This window comes from Durio zibethinus, chromosome 19 (genome assembly GCF_047325235.1).
Source record: "Durio zibethinus cultivar Kanyao isolate XHJ-2024 chromosome 19, ASM4732523v1, whole genome shotgun sequence".
Classification (NCBI taxonomy): domain Eukaryota; kingdom Viridiplantae; phylum Streptophyta; class Magnoliopsida; order Malvales; family Malvaceae; genus Durio; species Durio zibethinus.
In genome coordinates this window covers 21,265,611-21,281,118 of record NC_143180.1, presented here as the reverse complement: position 1 = coordinate 21,281,118, position 15,508 = coordinate 21,265,611, and the positions used below count along the sequence as shown (strand labels likewise).

General features: G+C 30.3%; 1 protein-coding gene and 1 pseudogene across 1 annotated transcript; one reads left to right on the top strand and one right to left on the bottom strand.

Moving 5' to 3' along the window:
• The first annotated feature begins 223 nt into the window (after positions 1-223).
• LOC149513531 (MDIS1-interacting receptor like kinase 2-like) lies at positions 224-613 on the top strand. Its single transcript, XM_089748694.1, has one exon. It carries the CDS (start codon positions 224-226, stop codon positions 611-613), a length of 390 nt encoding a protein of 129 aa, XP_089604820.1.
• Positions 614-2,458: 1,845 nt separating this feature from the next.
• On the bottom strand, positions 2,459-3,632 carry LOC149513530 (DNA-directed RNA polymerase V subunit 7 pseudogene; annotated as a pseudogene).
• Between the last annotated feature and the right edge of the window lie 11,876 nt (positions 3,633-15,508).

Here is a 15,508-nt window from a genome sequence, read left to right as displayed (position 1 = left end):
TTTTTAATATTCAATATATCAAACTGATGAACTAAATGTAAAATCTTATTTAAACATCTAAATTTCAATTTTCATGTAATCTTTTAAATTTCTCAATTTCTTTTCAGCATTATTTTATAATTTTCTCAATATTCTTACATAATAATATATTGATTAAATAAATTTATTGCTTAATAGAGCACATTGATTAGATATATTTCTTTAAGCAGAATTAGTTTATACAATGAAAATAGACGAGAGATGTGATGTTTATAGTTTTGGGGTGCTAACAATGGAAATACTAATGGGGAGGTATCTTGGTGATTTGATTTCATGTTTGCCATCATCATCATCGGCATCGGCATCAACATCAACATCAATACCAAATGACAACCAACTGATTTTACTTAAAGATGTGATAGACCAACACCTCTCACCACTGATAAGGCAAGTTGCAAAGGATGTTGTATCTACTACAAAGCTAGCATTTGCATGCTTCAATGGCAGTCCTCAACTTCGGCCAACGATGCAAAAAGTTGCTCAAGCCCATACCCGTCAATCGCTTCCATTGCCCAATTGTTTCTCAATCGTAAAATTGGGAGAATTGTGGGATCATGAAGTCTGCAGTGGCTAATATTAAGGTGTTAACAATTTAAATAATAATTCTAAGTACGTGTATTTGCTTTCAATCTATGTCTTTTTCTCTTCTTTGTATTGAAATGTTTAAGCACTCTAGTAATAAAGCTTTTGTAGTGAATCAATTTAGTTTGAGTAATTTAAGCACTCTAGTAATATAGAACAGCTATGTTTAAGCCTGTAACATAGAACAGCTGTGTTTAAGCACTCAATTTGTATATTCAAGATTTCCTATTTTTGAAATGTAACTAATGGCCAGATTTAAAATTTCAACTTTCAGTATCAATTGTAACATTCTACTATAATATTGATTTGCTACAATACTTTCGCTTCGAAATGCTACAGCAATTCTAATATCACTTTTTTATTTGTTTGAATAAACAAAAAAAAAAATTTGGTGAGCACACCAAATTACAATAAACACAACTTCACACAATAACTTTTACTATTTACTTGCATTTATTATTATACACACATATACATTATTTTTCACAATTTCATCTAAACTTGCACCATTCATTACCTGTTAAATCATTCAAAATTTAATTGTAATTGTATTGAGTATAATTGAATTGGATTTGAGTGATGATTTTGAAATATATACCATTTTACTTTTTTTTTTACTAAAATGCTAAAATGTTGTACTTTTCTCAAATTTCTCAAATGGACATTTTTCGAAATATTCAATTTTGTTGCACAAATAATTTTTGGAAAAGATTTATAGATATAGTGAAGGCAATTTTGTGTGTCATTTTACTTCATATTAAATTATTAGTGTAAAAGAAATTTTGGATGGTTGTGGGTATAGATTATTTGGATTATTTGAAATTAAGACTATTGGATTTGGATTATTTTGAGTTTAAATTATTATTTTTAAAATCAAAACAATTTTTTTTAAATAATAATTTCTAATAAAATTTTGAGTTATTTGAGTTCGAATTATTTCAAATTCATATTAATTCAAATTTAAATAATTTTGAGTTTAAGTTGAGCAAATTTAGATTGTTGATTTTTTTCTAATCAAATTAGATTGAATCATATCCATATCTAAACCGATTTAAGGTTATATATTATTACAATTATTATTGTAAAATGAAAATATTAATGTTCTTTAGAAAAATTATTAAAATTTTATTTATTGATTGCTATCCAAATTGAATTAACTAAATATAGAAAGAAGTTTGATTGGGAAACAAAGAATGATCTTAGAAGCAAAAGTACTAAAACATGAGAAATGAAATGGATTCTACAAACAATTAACTAAAGCATAGCAATTACTTCCATGAATTATTCTCTATAACAAATGTAGAAATGTGAAACCAATTTGATTTTGATTCTAAATAAATAAATATATTTACCTTCACTACTTTATATTCACAGCTTACATATATAGCTGTATGTGCAACAAAGCTTTTTCGATCAATCTAATAATGGTATCATCTCTTCTATGTCCCAACTTTTCTTCTTTCTCATCCTTGCATTGCTTCAATCTACACTACTCTTTGCCTTTGGTATCCTTTCAAACTACTTCTTTAGCTACTGCTTCATCCATTGAAACAATAAACCTTCTAAAATGGAAAGCTAAACTTGAGTAGGGGTGAGCAATTGTTCAGTTGGTCAATTCAATTCAGTTTTAAAAAAACTTAAAAAAACAAAAACCGACTTAACCGAACCAAGTTATACAAAGCTAACACCATAAGTAAGCTCTAGAATTCAACGTCTTTGTCCAATTGAATTTACAACAAGTAGAATAGTTCAACATCCAACACTCCTACCGTGAACTACTTCCTAAGAAAGCAGTAACAAGTACATCCGAATCACAAAGATGAAACAAAAGTTATATTCAGGAAACTGGTCCTAAGTAGTCACCTTCCAAACTTCAATGCGTGATATTCCCTCTCTGCTTCCATCCACTTTGTTCCAATCACAATAAATCGGATGACAACATCCTTCTCAATCTTCGAGTGCTTGTCATTCATGAAGAGAGAATTCTCTCCAGGCACATAATGGTAGTCGGGCATTTTTATGTGAGACAGATAGATGTTCTGGATTGGTCCACTCTTCAAGAAAACTCCATGTTTTAGTACCTTGTATACAACTCCTTCCAAAATCTCTCCTCTGAACATCTTGAAGGTGATTCCACTGAAGACAACAGGGAAAAGCACATCCCCAGTGTTCTTTCTAACTCTACCCTCCCCAATGCTCTCCAGTGTTGTGACAGCCATGAAATATCCAAGATCCTTGGTGGCCTTCTTCCGAGCAAATTCATCCAAAAGGCGGACCAATATAGCTATTTGGAGCATCAAGCCTTTGGTATCCAAGCTGTCAGCAGGAATTATGACATTCCATGGCAACTGCACCTTGAGAAACATTTTGCAACTGCAATCAAAAGGGAAATGTTAAAAAAAAAAAAAAGGGTAATTCACAATGAAACCAATGTCCTTAAGAGTAAGAAGAAACAGTCTATCAGTCTTGAAGAATTCAAAAATCAACTTAGTCCTACCCCAATATCAAGTATGTTAAAGCCAAATTTCAACAATCCAAACAGAAAAGATTGAGAAAGATTATTTTTTAACTAATTGAAAATTTACGAGATTGTAAAGAAATATAACCCTACAATGCCCGTTTCACATGATCAGCAATGCTCAATTCCACGAACATGGATAGCAGCGAACCCAGAATCAAAATAAAGCAATAATAAACAGATAGTACCAAAGGAAAACTATGGCATTTCCTTGAAGAACAGTCAAAAACTTTTCTATGATCTTATTCAATACAAGCCGTTCAAACAAAATCCTATTGAAAATCATATCTTTTAAACTACAAATGAATACTAGTTTAAACCAACCAAAATTACTAGAACAAAAGTTTCACTCTCTAATCATGTGAAAAAAGTTTATAACCAAAACAATTACTTGGCCATAAGATTCAGACAAGACAGAACCAAAAACAAAACCAAAATTCCATGTCAAGATAATCTTAATTTCCCAGAATTTGATCAAAGAAAATGTTCAAAAACAATGGTTATCATTAATTCAAATTTCCCTTCTAAAAAGAAAGACCAAACATGCCATATAGACCCAAACAAGCAAAACCCATTACGAATCAAAGCTTTGTAAATATAAAAATCAGTACTATATTTTCAACCAAACAAAACTGTGAAAAATACAAAGTAAAGCATCAGAATCATCGACAAAACGACAAAATTAGAATAAAAGGAAAATTGGCTTTTCACCTGAATCGATGATTTTGAGAGCAAAGTGAGACCGTGGGGAAGGAAGGAATGAACTTACTTTTTTATGAGCAAATCAACGGTTGTAACATAAATAGGTTCAGATCGATGGTCCAAAACATTTTTACTGGAATAGGTTACTTCAAAACTTTTCGAGCTAATTTTCAATTAAAAAACGTTTGGCATTTGGCTTTTAGCCTAATGTTTTCCATTTTTTTTTTAAAGAAGAACACTCTTTTCGATTACTTTTTCTTTATGTTTTGATAAGAAAAATATACGTTTCGAATTTTTAGAATTTTGAAATAAATTCATTTTTAACGATTTAATTGCCCAAGTAAAAAACATAAAAATTAGTTTACATGAATAAGATAATTAAAATGATTTGTATTTTCATAATGTCCAAGAAAAAAAAATAAATAAAATTTCTTTTATCATTATTATTGTGTCGTGATTTAAACAAGACAAAGCAAATTTAAAAAATAAATTGAATATAAACTGGGTTACATTGCAAATTTTAAAGAATATAAACGGAGTTAAAACTGAGTTCAACAAAATTTATTTTGATTTGATATTTCAATTCTTTTCTTTTTCTTTCTTTCAGACATGTCTACAGTCCCTTGAATTATGATTTAAAAACAATAACGTAAAAATATAAACAAATCAAGCTATCCGTGAATTATTTGATTTATTTATTATCAATTCAAGCTTAAATTCAAATTATTTGAATAATAAGTCAAACTTAATTTGTATAGTTTAATATTCAGTGGAAAGATTCCAAAGCCTAATAAGACTTATTTTTTAATATATTAAATATTATTTAAATAAATAATAATAATAGTGTTTAATTTATAATTTCACCTAACCTAATCAAGTGTACTGAGTCAAACTCAAATGATACAATTAAATTACATAAGCATGAAAAATAACATTCAATTATTCAATTAAGTTCGAATCAAATTTTAAACTTCGAATTTTCATGTCAAGCCTAACAACGCATCAGAATTCGATTGGATTACATCCTATAATACTAATACTCATATTGATATGCATTTTTATTTCCTTCTTGTGTCCAACGGGTTCATCTTATATTAATATATACTTCAAATATAAGGAAAAAAATATGAATATATTGGTGTCAAACAAATATTATTTCCAAAGGAAAGAAGCAAAACAAAGTTGAATGTCAAAAAGTTCATAGGAGAAACAAGATGCAAATAACCAAAATACAGTTTAAGGTTAACATCCCCTCCAAACCACAACCTTTTGGACCATCCCAGGGCTGAATATCATTCCAGCAAAGAAACAATTAACTTTACCGCCATGGCCAAAAATATCGCTTGAACTTGCCAAATGCTGGGGAGGATAAAAGAATCTCTTGAAAAAACTTTCTTCCGACACCGATAAACAACCACAAGTCAACTTTCCAATGTTAAGTCAATAATCTCTAGCAAGACAGCCACATTGCAGGATCATTGAGGCCAGGGATTTAAATAGCAATCGCGATCACGGTCACGTTTTCAGTCTCGTTGTATTTATCATATTTCGGATATAAGGGAGATTATTACAGTTATCGCGGTCGTGAATTTTTTTTAATTTTGTACAATTTGTTATAAAATATAATAATTATAATTATAATTATAAAAATTCTTGTTTAATTAATGTTTTTTTTAACAGTTTATGACATTTATGTTTTTATTTTCTAAAAAAATTATTCATAATTTTATTTAGATTATAATAAAACATTTATATTTGATTTAGCAATAAAATTTTTACTTGAACCAAGTTTATATTCAAAATTAATTATGGACAAATCAAAATATTAACTAAATATAATACGTTAAATACCAAACATCCACATTTAATAAAATTATAAAATTAAAAATATAATAATTTCAAATTTCATCAACTATAGTTACAAATTAATAAGAATTAATCTAATAACAAAAGAATTTATAACAATATAAATACCAAAATAACAAAAAAATTATTAAATTTCAAATATAAAATCATAAATTAATAAATAACAAAATCAAATTATAATATTTAATTATAATTATTTTTTATCTAATTTATACAAAAAAATTTATTACAAATTTTTATCTAAAATCCATATATATATATATATAATTTCAAAAATTACAAATTTTTAAATTTATATTTTAATAAAATTAATTATAAAATTAAATAAATAAAAACCCACCCACCCCACCCCACCCCACTCAACCCGCGCGTCCCCCTCAATGCAGTACCCCTCTCCCCCAAAATTTCCCCTAAACTTTGATAACCAGAAAGGCAAGGTAGAAACCCACGTCCAAACTTTCCCCTAGCTCTTTCTCTAAAAATCGACAAGCATATCCCATTCTTCATCTATCTTCTAACCTCTTTCAAGTTTCATCCATGCTATCTTTGTCTTCCAAATTAGGTTGTGAACGGAACGCAGCCGTTGTGATTGTGAATTCCGTTCACAACCCAATTTCGGGTATGTAGCAGTCGCGGAGGCTACCGAAGCCGCAAAAAAGCGGCCACAATGCTGCTACACATACGCTATTTGAAACCCTTTTGAGGCATCCTTGCTGCTTGCCAAATAGACCAAGCTTTTATACCTCATTGCAAATAGGTTTGGCTCAAAACACTTCTACTTGGCCATGGAGCATTCAGGGTATGGTTTCCATCTCAAATAGACTTGTCAAATGTGAATTATTTACACATAAGAAGAGAACAAACTAGTTTAAAAATGGCATAACTTGCCAATTTTGAGTCGACTACTAGACAAGTATCAGCCTAAGCAGAAGACTTGGGTCTCTTATACTGCTTCTTGACAAATTGGGATGCCTCTGAATCTGCCCTGTGGCATAATATTCGCAGTAAAGGGTGGTTATCAGCACCTAGTTTGCCACTTGACGATCTCAAGTCCTCGACCAATTCTCGAGTCTGCAAACGATTATGGTTGAAAAAAATTAATATCATGTCTTCCTGGGGTATAAACATGGAAAAATGTTTGTTTGCAGAATGCCCAAAAGATTATCCTTTGTTAAAAGATTAGATTTTGGTGTAGTGCAATATATGTTAAAAAATTCAAACACTTAAACAGGTGATAATATAGGCACAATAGTCAGAAATATTTTTATTTGTCATTAAACTACCTGGTAATGACAATTTTTCATTCCTTCCAATATTTTTCACCATAACTTTGGTAGCAAATGTACCCTTTCACCTTTCAAAAAGAGAGGTTTTAAACAGCAATAGTCAAAGCACCGTATCTTATCTCCAATCCATTTAACTTTACAACATGCCGAACGCGTGCTACATGATTTTCAACGACTCCTCGAGGAAGTCCATCACCTCAAGAAATAAATAACTCCTAAGCAACACACCAACATTCATGTGAATAGATAGTGTCACTTGAGTCCTACAGCTACAATAAATCGATCAAATTGCACACACTAGACAATCATATTTGATCAGACATCAAAAGTGAAGCAGTAAGCCCAATTCGCTCATAGCACCTTTCAAGGTCTAAGTTTGTCTAAACAAAATGAGGTACTCAAATCAGTGGAGAAAGAGAGACAAATTTCTAATACCGAGAAATCTGTGTTCAATATCAACATTAACTCCATCATCATTGTCAATATTGTTAGTTTTTATTGAAGTCGCCAGTGATCACTTTTAATATTTCCAAATCTTCTTCCAACAGTTTTGCATCACTTGGGGAAAAAACTCGTGATTGACCTCCATCTAATAAAACTAGAAGTAAGGCTTCCTAGAAAAAGAAACCATTTCAACAAGTAAAACTTTAAGAATCAGTTTAAATTTTGGTGGAAGATGCAGATTTAGAAAAAGACCAGTGAAGCCTGAAGAAGACTGGTCTCGACTCGATCCCTCAGTGGCTCCACAATAATATCACATAGTTGATTTAGTTCCTGCGGCAGTTAACAATGCACAGTCATATCTCATCATCAATTAACATACATTTTTAATAAATCTACATTAGCACTAAACACATTTTATAAATATGAAAGCTTGACTACAAAAGAAAACTTTAAAGCTAAATTCAAGCATTAACAGAGACAAGTAGAATGTACTCAAATTAATAATATAAGCAAAAGAAAACTAAACTTTTTTACCAAATTAAATTGAAATAGCCATATATGAGGTCTAAACACTATCCTTTAATCAATCAGGTTCATAAGCAGTACTGGAATTGACCTGATATACTCCAAATGTTATCAAACAACCAGGTATCATGTCAACAGGAATGAAAGCAGCTATTTACGGGCAGTTCTTGGGTTAACCATGTAAGTGTAACATAGTACTAAACACTATACTCTGTCAAGTTGCATAAAGAATTGTAGGATTGACTAGGGCATATATTCCAGGTTTTATCAAATCTCTTGGCTTTATGATGGAGAATCATTTAGGTTTGTATTTTATTATGGTCATTTCTAAACAAGATAATGTTTGGTATTTTGTGTCTCTATTAAAGTTCAGCAATTAATTTATAAACGGTAATGTTATTTCAGTTTGGGGTAGGTTTTGGACGATGAATTATTGAGACTTTGAGATGTTGACTATTGAAATTTAAAAGTTATTTCAGTTCTTCTGTTTCTTCCCTATTTCCTTTGTTTCTTCCTTGTTGCTTCTGTCTCTCTCTGATTTAACCTCCCACTTCTATTATCACTCTCTTTTTCCCCCCTTGTTTGACATCACTTGTCTCCGGTAATAAGAGCAACTACAGGGTTAAGTTGATGTAATCTGTCCCCTAAAGTTTCATTAACCATTCATATGAACAACAGAGAATATCAGCTTAGAGACTCAATAAACTCCAATGCAATCATAATGCATTGAAATTGTGTCAAAGTTATCAAAATAATCCTAAAACAACCACTAGTGTAAAATATTTGCCACTCATTTTACCACTGCCCCCACACATCGCATGATGGTAAGATATATGTAGTACTCTGAGGAATCCAAAAAGTTATGCGACCATAATAAAGGTAACGATGACATATTAACTTTTGCCTGATATGGAAAAAGGTCGACTCCGGTGAACTTTAAAAACCTACAAGAACAAATACCCATCGTAACCATCCACAATCATGGAACTTACCCATGAGTTATGAGCCCTACAAATGTTGATTAGGAAAACAAACATTTTGTTATAATTGGTCAATAAAAGTAATGATAAAAGGTGAGATTCAAAAGTCCGAACTATGACACACTCTAACAAGTCCAGGAAAGAGAAAAAAAAAAACAAGCTATTTCACTCACACTAGCCATTATTATTATTATTATTATTTTCTTTTTGGAAAAAAAAAAATGACTTACCACATCAAGTGGTTCAGTAACTGCTTCCAACCGAGATTGAGAAACACTAGGTTTATACAAGTTCTCGACAAATGGCTCCCTTAAATCCAAGGAAATAATTTTAGTTCCTGCAACATGCAGAAAATACTTAATCAGTAATCAATTCTGTTTCTTATGAAAAATAAAATTGATATTACCAGTAAACTCTCGAATTCGGTTAATAGCAGCATTTATATCTTCCTGTTTCCATCCAAGGTGTCTTTCTGGGTTGCACTTTTAGATTTATCATCCATGGATTTCCCTACAGACAAATGGAGAAGTTCAGTCTGAGAAGCAAAAAGTAAAATTGCTTCAATGGAAAGCTGCTGATGTACTGACACAGTCACAAAATACTGAACATGTAGAGACGGAAAACATATAAATAGAATGCAGAAGTATGAGAGCTTTGGTAGAGAACACTCCACAATGTGAAATCTGGACACCACTCTATCCCCAAACAATAGCCAAAATCTAGGATTTCAACTATTTGAAAAACATATTGATTTAAGCAACAAGAAAATGAATATCAACTATTTGGGAAGCATTCAGTTCTCAAGACCAAGTTAAGCCAACTATTTTTCATTCTCATTTCTGTTAACTTTGAAAGTCAAGAAAGCTAACCATTTCAGAGGAATATATTAGTTGCCAAGTTTCAAATACATGAGATACGTTTATTACTAAAAAGAATGACAATAGATAGTATCAGTGTGAACTTCAGATACACACTGATGCAGATTTTTTCCTGGGGCCTTTTCCTTGTCCAGCGATCCCAGATGCTAGCTTCCAACTTGTTCAGTTGACCAATAGCATACTGCCAGTAGCAAAAATTCAAGTAAGAATATATTCTGATAACAGCATCAGCAAATAAAGAAGAAAGCAAATGATGGGAAACTGATGGACCTCTAGAGTATGATTTTAGCACAAGTGAAAGAATGACTAGGCAGGACATCACTATTGGATAATATTTAGAACAGTCAACCAGAAAAGGAAAACTGAAAACTCCGAATGTAAACAAATCTTTTTCATTATTATATATGCCTTATCCGTTATTGGCGATAAACCAAATAGATGAAAGTGTCAGTCAGGGAAGATCATCTGATTTCAATAGGGAAAAGAAGAGGCTTCGTAGGTCAGCTCCATGGTTCTGCCCCCGACTAGGCTATGAAGAATGTCTTTATAAAGCAAGAAGCTTCATTTACTTCAAAGATTAAATTTTTCGTTGTTCTTTTTTCCTATCATATTCTCGATACTTTGTTTTTATGCTGAGTTTAAGAATTTGTGATAATATTACAACACTTGCCAGTACATACAGTGGCAAAAAATAAAATAAAATAAAATAATTCAGTGGGGTCATATAGACATAAAACAATCTGCATTATACAAACACGTCATTTGTATACATTGTAAGGAGCTTTGCATTAGATCAAAATGTTCTAAATATTAAAAAAGATTGAATATATTATTCCAATACTTCAATAAAAATTATTACACCGAGATATTATTTCATGCAATCATGCCTATAATATAATCATCCATAAAATTTTGAAGTTAATTAAGCTGTGTATCAATTTATCGCTACTTTTGTTATTTACCTATTATTTCCGAAAGCAAAATGCAAAAGATGTATTTGGACACAATAATAGACAAATATTTCTGAATAAGTTAGAATTAAAAAATAATTTTATGCATAATAAATGAATGATTTCATTTTTATATAGGACAATTATATTTAAACATATGCCGCATTTCACATTTTAATCAAATATGTTTAAATGTGTTTTTCCCATTTTTTTTTCTTTTTGATAAAGTGTATGTCTATATTTATAATACAAAGTAGAAAGACTTTTTAAGATTTTCTTGAAAATTGCATTTATACTCATTGTTATAATTAAAAAAAAAAAAAGATAAAAAAAATATACTTATTTTTCCCCTTATATTAGCTTTTTGTTTAATTCTAGTGGGGTCAATATGAGAAAATCATAAAAATTTTGCCCTAACATGTGTACATAAAATAAACTTTTCTAGGGTTGACCCCACTCAACATAATGTAGCTACTTCCCTAGATACATATCACCTATATTTCTACTCAAACTATTCCATTTGTTTCCCACTTATGACAATCTAGTTTAACTGCTTTTCTATTGGTGTCTTGGAAAGGTGAACGTGAACCAACAGATTAATTGTGTACTAATGAAGAGTTATTGGAGATATGATAAGACTATTACTTATCCATACACCATAACTTAGCAGTCTTCAATGGTTAGAGTGCATAAAGTATGCTTACAAACATAAGGGAAAAACAAATAATCCTACCACCAGTGATAATGAATCACAGAAAGGTTATTTCAACTATGCATCAAGCAGCAGCAACTACCAAAACATGAACATTAATTTATCATTATTGATTAAAAGAGAAAACCATTTGCACCAATCCTAAACACCCTTCCCTCCCACCCCCACCCCCAAAAAAAAAAAAAAAAACAGAAAGAAGGAAAGGTAAAGTCATCCAGACGTGCTAACAACGAGGACAAAATGAAGAACTCACATATAAAGTGTTTAACTGAACACATAGGGTTGGTGTTGTCAGGACATTAATTTCGATGGACCTTTTCTGATCTGGCAGCCTAGAATCAAATAGTTCCTTCTTCACAAAAGCCTTTATTCCAGCTTCTTTTCTATATCGGGTGAGTACAGGCAAAGGTGGAATCAGATCATCTTTGCTAGCTGCAATGTGAAATTCATTCATCAAGGTCGGAATTAGATCATCGTAGGCAACAAAATGAAAAAGTAGCAGAAGGAAGAGTATACAGAACAGATTGAAACACCAAACAGAATTCAAACAATGAAAGTGGCAAGAGGGACATAAATGAACAATGCTATACTGATTTCCCTTGAGAAAATTTTAGTTTCCATGATGTGTAAAGCTAATCAAGCAATTAATAACTGAAATAGCAATAGAGAAAACAAGCACTTATTTATCAAGGTTTTCATATTAAGCAATTTTATCAGATTGGAGAATGGAAGTTTATGAAAAGAGAGGGATATACTTTTCCAGCCTACTTTTAAGGATGTTTCCTTGCTATTTTAAATGCAAGGGAACCTGAAATTGATAGAATGTAATTTAGGAATCCAATTTTCTATTTTTTGGCTATAAGTATAATTACACCAACATCCAAAGAGAAACTGATATATTGATGAGAAGATTAATAGCTCACTATTGTCATGGTTGTCTATTAAGTGAGCTCTTACTTTTTCAGAAAAAAAGGGAAAAAACAATATAAATGTAGGGATCTGAGGATTACACAGAAACCAATGACGATGAAGATTACAGCACTGAAGTTAGTAAGATAGTCAAGCAACAGCTGTCAGATGATAATGTTGGTAAGAAATAATTTGAGGATTAACTGATTTAGGAATATTTCATTTGATAATAGTTCCAGGATTTAGCCCAGAGTACTATCTATGTTAACAAGGGATGGTCCAAAAGCAATAAAAAGTAACAGAATGCTCATTCCATAAATAAACTTGCCGTATCCAGATGGTTGAAGATATTATAATATATCACAAATCTTCCATTAACATCTTTAGATCCAATTTTTGACTCCAACTGGGTTACATCACCTATTCATTTCAACTGTCATTGATATAACTCTATTGGTTATTGTTTTTTATTGTATTTTACCACAAAATAGTGAAACAATATTGACTACCACAAATACAATAAAAGAGAAAGGAAAAATGAATTTCTAGTTTCTTTCATAGAAATGAAAGTCAAATCCATCAACTTAGAATGTTAAACATAAAGGATACTGACCTAAATTATCAACATTTGATTTGCATATACTTAAAATGCATTATCAATGCCACGAAACAGAGCATTCAGTTCCATTAGGCTAATGGGAACTTTAATACCAAAAAATTGATCTACTGTCTGCACCCAAAAAGAAAAAAGAAAATAGAAAGTATTGTTAATATCTCCGGAAAGAGATAAACATCTACATGGAGAATGAAATATAAAAGAAATAAATGCTGATTTCAAAATTATGTTAAGAAAAATACGAGATTCCAGACTCCAAAAGCCTGTGGAAACTGATTCTCTAACTAATAGCAATCAAATATTTGTTATTGATTTACCACTGCCTTCCATTTCAATATAAAACTCCAGGAAAAAGTTGAAAAATAGTCAATTATTCATCAAAATACATCTATTATTATATTAATAACCAGTTATGAGTTATGACTGAACTCAAACAACACATTGATTAAGTCTGGAATGAAACTACTAATTCTTGTTAGTAATATATTCAATGAATCAATTAGTTGATGAAACGGACAAAGCTGAGATCTAGTCTGCAGCTGGTACGCATGGAGAAAAGGGCAAATATGTCAGGGAAAATGCACACAGTAAATTCAGACAATTTTCCATTTTTTTTATGCTAATCACCATCATAGTTCCAAAGTGATGAACATGGTTCCCTAAAAGCATTTAATCAAATTATATAAATCTGTTATATCATTGAGACAGTCCAAGTAGCCTAGTGATAAGCAACCTTTATTGGCTCCGAGGGGATTAAAAGCGGTCCCATGAGGCAAAATCACAGTTGAAACTGTAACTGGTACCGCCCATGTCTTTCAAGGACTATGATACTGACTCTGAATTGTTAAATTATTCCAAATTTGATACTACAAAATAAAACCACCCATAGCAAATCTCTTTGCAGATTACTGAATTTTATACATGGATATTTGTTTAAATTAGCAAAACATTAAAAGGCCAAAATGCATAAGGGAATAATGACCGTCTGCAAAAACAAACTCAGACCAACTGATCTCTATACAAAACCAAATTGAATAAAACTTAATAAACTCAAAAGTTATGCGGGTGAATATATATATATATATATATATATATAATCTATTTTATTAATGTCACATGAAATTTTATCTTAATGAGAGAAAAAAGTTAGCACAATGTTAATTTTTTTGTCCAAATAATACCTTAATTGATGCAAAAATATGTTAGAGGGGTTGATGGATTGCAATAAAAAGATAGGGCTTGAATGATTTTTTTATTAATAGTTCAATTGAATTGTTCAATTTCGACCCGTTTTAAAAGTGCAATCGAATTGTCTGCGGGCCAATTGCACCAGGCTATTCGGGTTAAGAAAAAGTCCAAAATTACTTTCACTAAAAAGATTAAAAAAAAAAAAAGAAAAAAGGCGAAAAAAAGAAAAGAAAAGAAAAAGAAAGCTCGTTTGGGTACTGTGTAAACTTCTTAATTGCATGGAAGCCTATTGTATACAAATTATTTGGCCATTGTTATCAATCCCTCATTTTGTTGAAAATTTATCAAATTAAAAAAATCAAAACAAAAACAAATTAAGGTGTCACATGAGCACTTATATAATTTTTTTCACAAAATTTATCTAAATAAAAAATAAAGAATAAAAAAGTTTAAATAAAAAGAAAAAATGGAAAAATAGAAAAAAAAAGGAAAGAAACCGAAGGTCATTGAGACCTCGAACAAGAGTCAAACAAAAGTTAAAATAAATCAAATTTATATGATGGATTGTATTTTAATTATGCATAAATATAGTATTTTTATTAACTTAAGATATTAAATAATAATTTTATTAATGTGTTACATATATATAACTATAAAATTAAATAAATAATTTAAAATATAATTTAATGTACATATATATGTATATATAGAGTGAAGGCAAAATGGAACATCATAAATCTATCTTCATCTTGGTCTTATTTTTTTGTGAAAAACTCTTGATTCAATTGCAAATAAAAAGAATGCACCCATCTAATACGGGTTGTTTTATGCTACATACTTTTATTAACATTTTTCTTAGAAACTTAATATATCGATTGTGTTTGTTGTCAATTATTTGATTAAAATAAAAAAAATAAATTAAAAAGAAAGACGAAATAATGTGCTGCTTGTACACATATATTGGATTTCTTTAAAAGAAATTATCTAATTAAAAAACAAAAGAATTAAAGGAAAAAATTTTTAAGTAAAAAAATGATGAAATAAAAAAAATACTAATAGAGAAAATTGAATTGCCACATGATATTAGCAATAATGAGATTTTCTTCCAAAGTTTATGTCTTAGATTTTTTGTCAAAACGTTTAGATTCAAAAACTTACCCATTAGACATTAAAATCATGGAGTCGCCACTAATCCTTTTATGCTAGGTGTGATTGGTCACCGATGTGAATTTATCAATTTTAAGGTTGTCTTAAACTAAGAATCCCTAAAAAGAATAGGTTTTGATTTACATCAACTGAACAAAAGTTCAGGA

Coding starts and splice junctions, on each gene's coding strand:
- LOC149513531 (XM_089748694.1), top strand. CDS start 224: ATGAAAATAGACGAGAGATGTGATGTTTATAGTTTTGGGGTGCTAACA.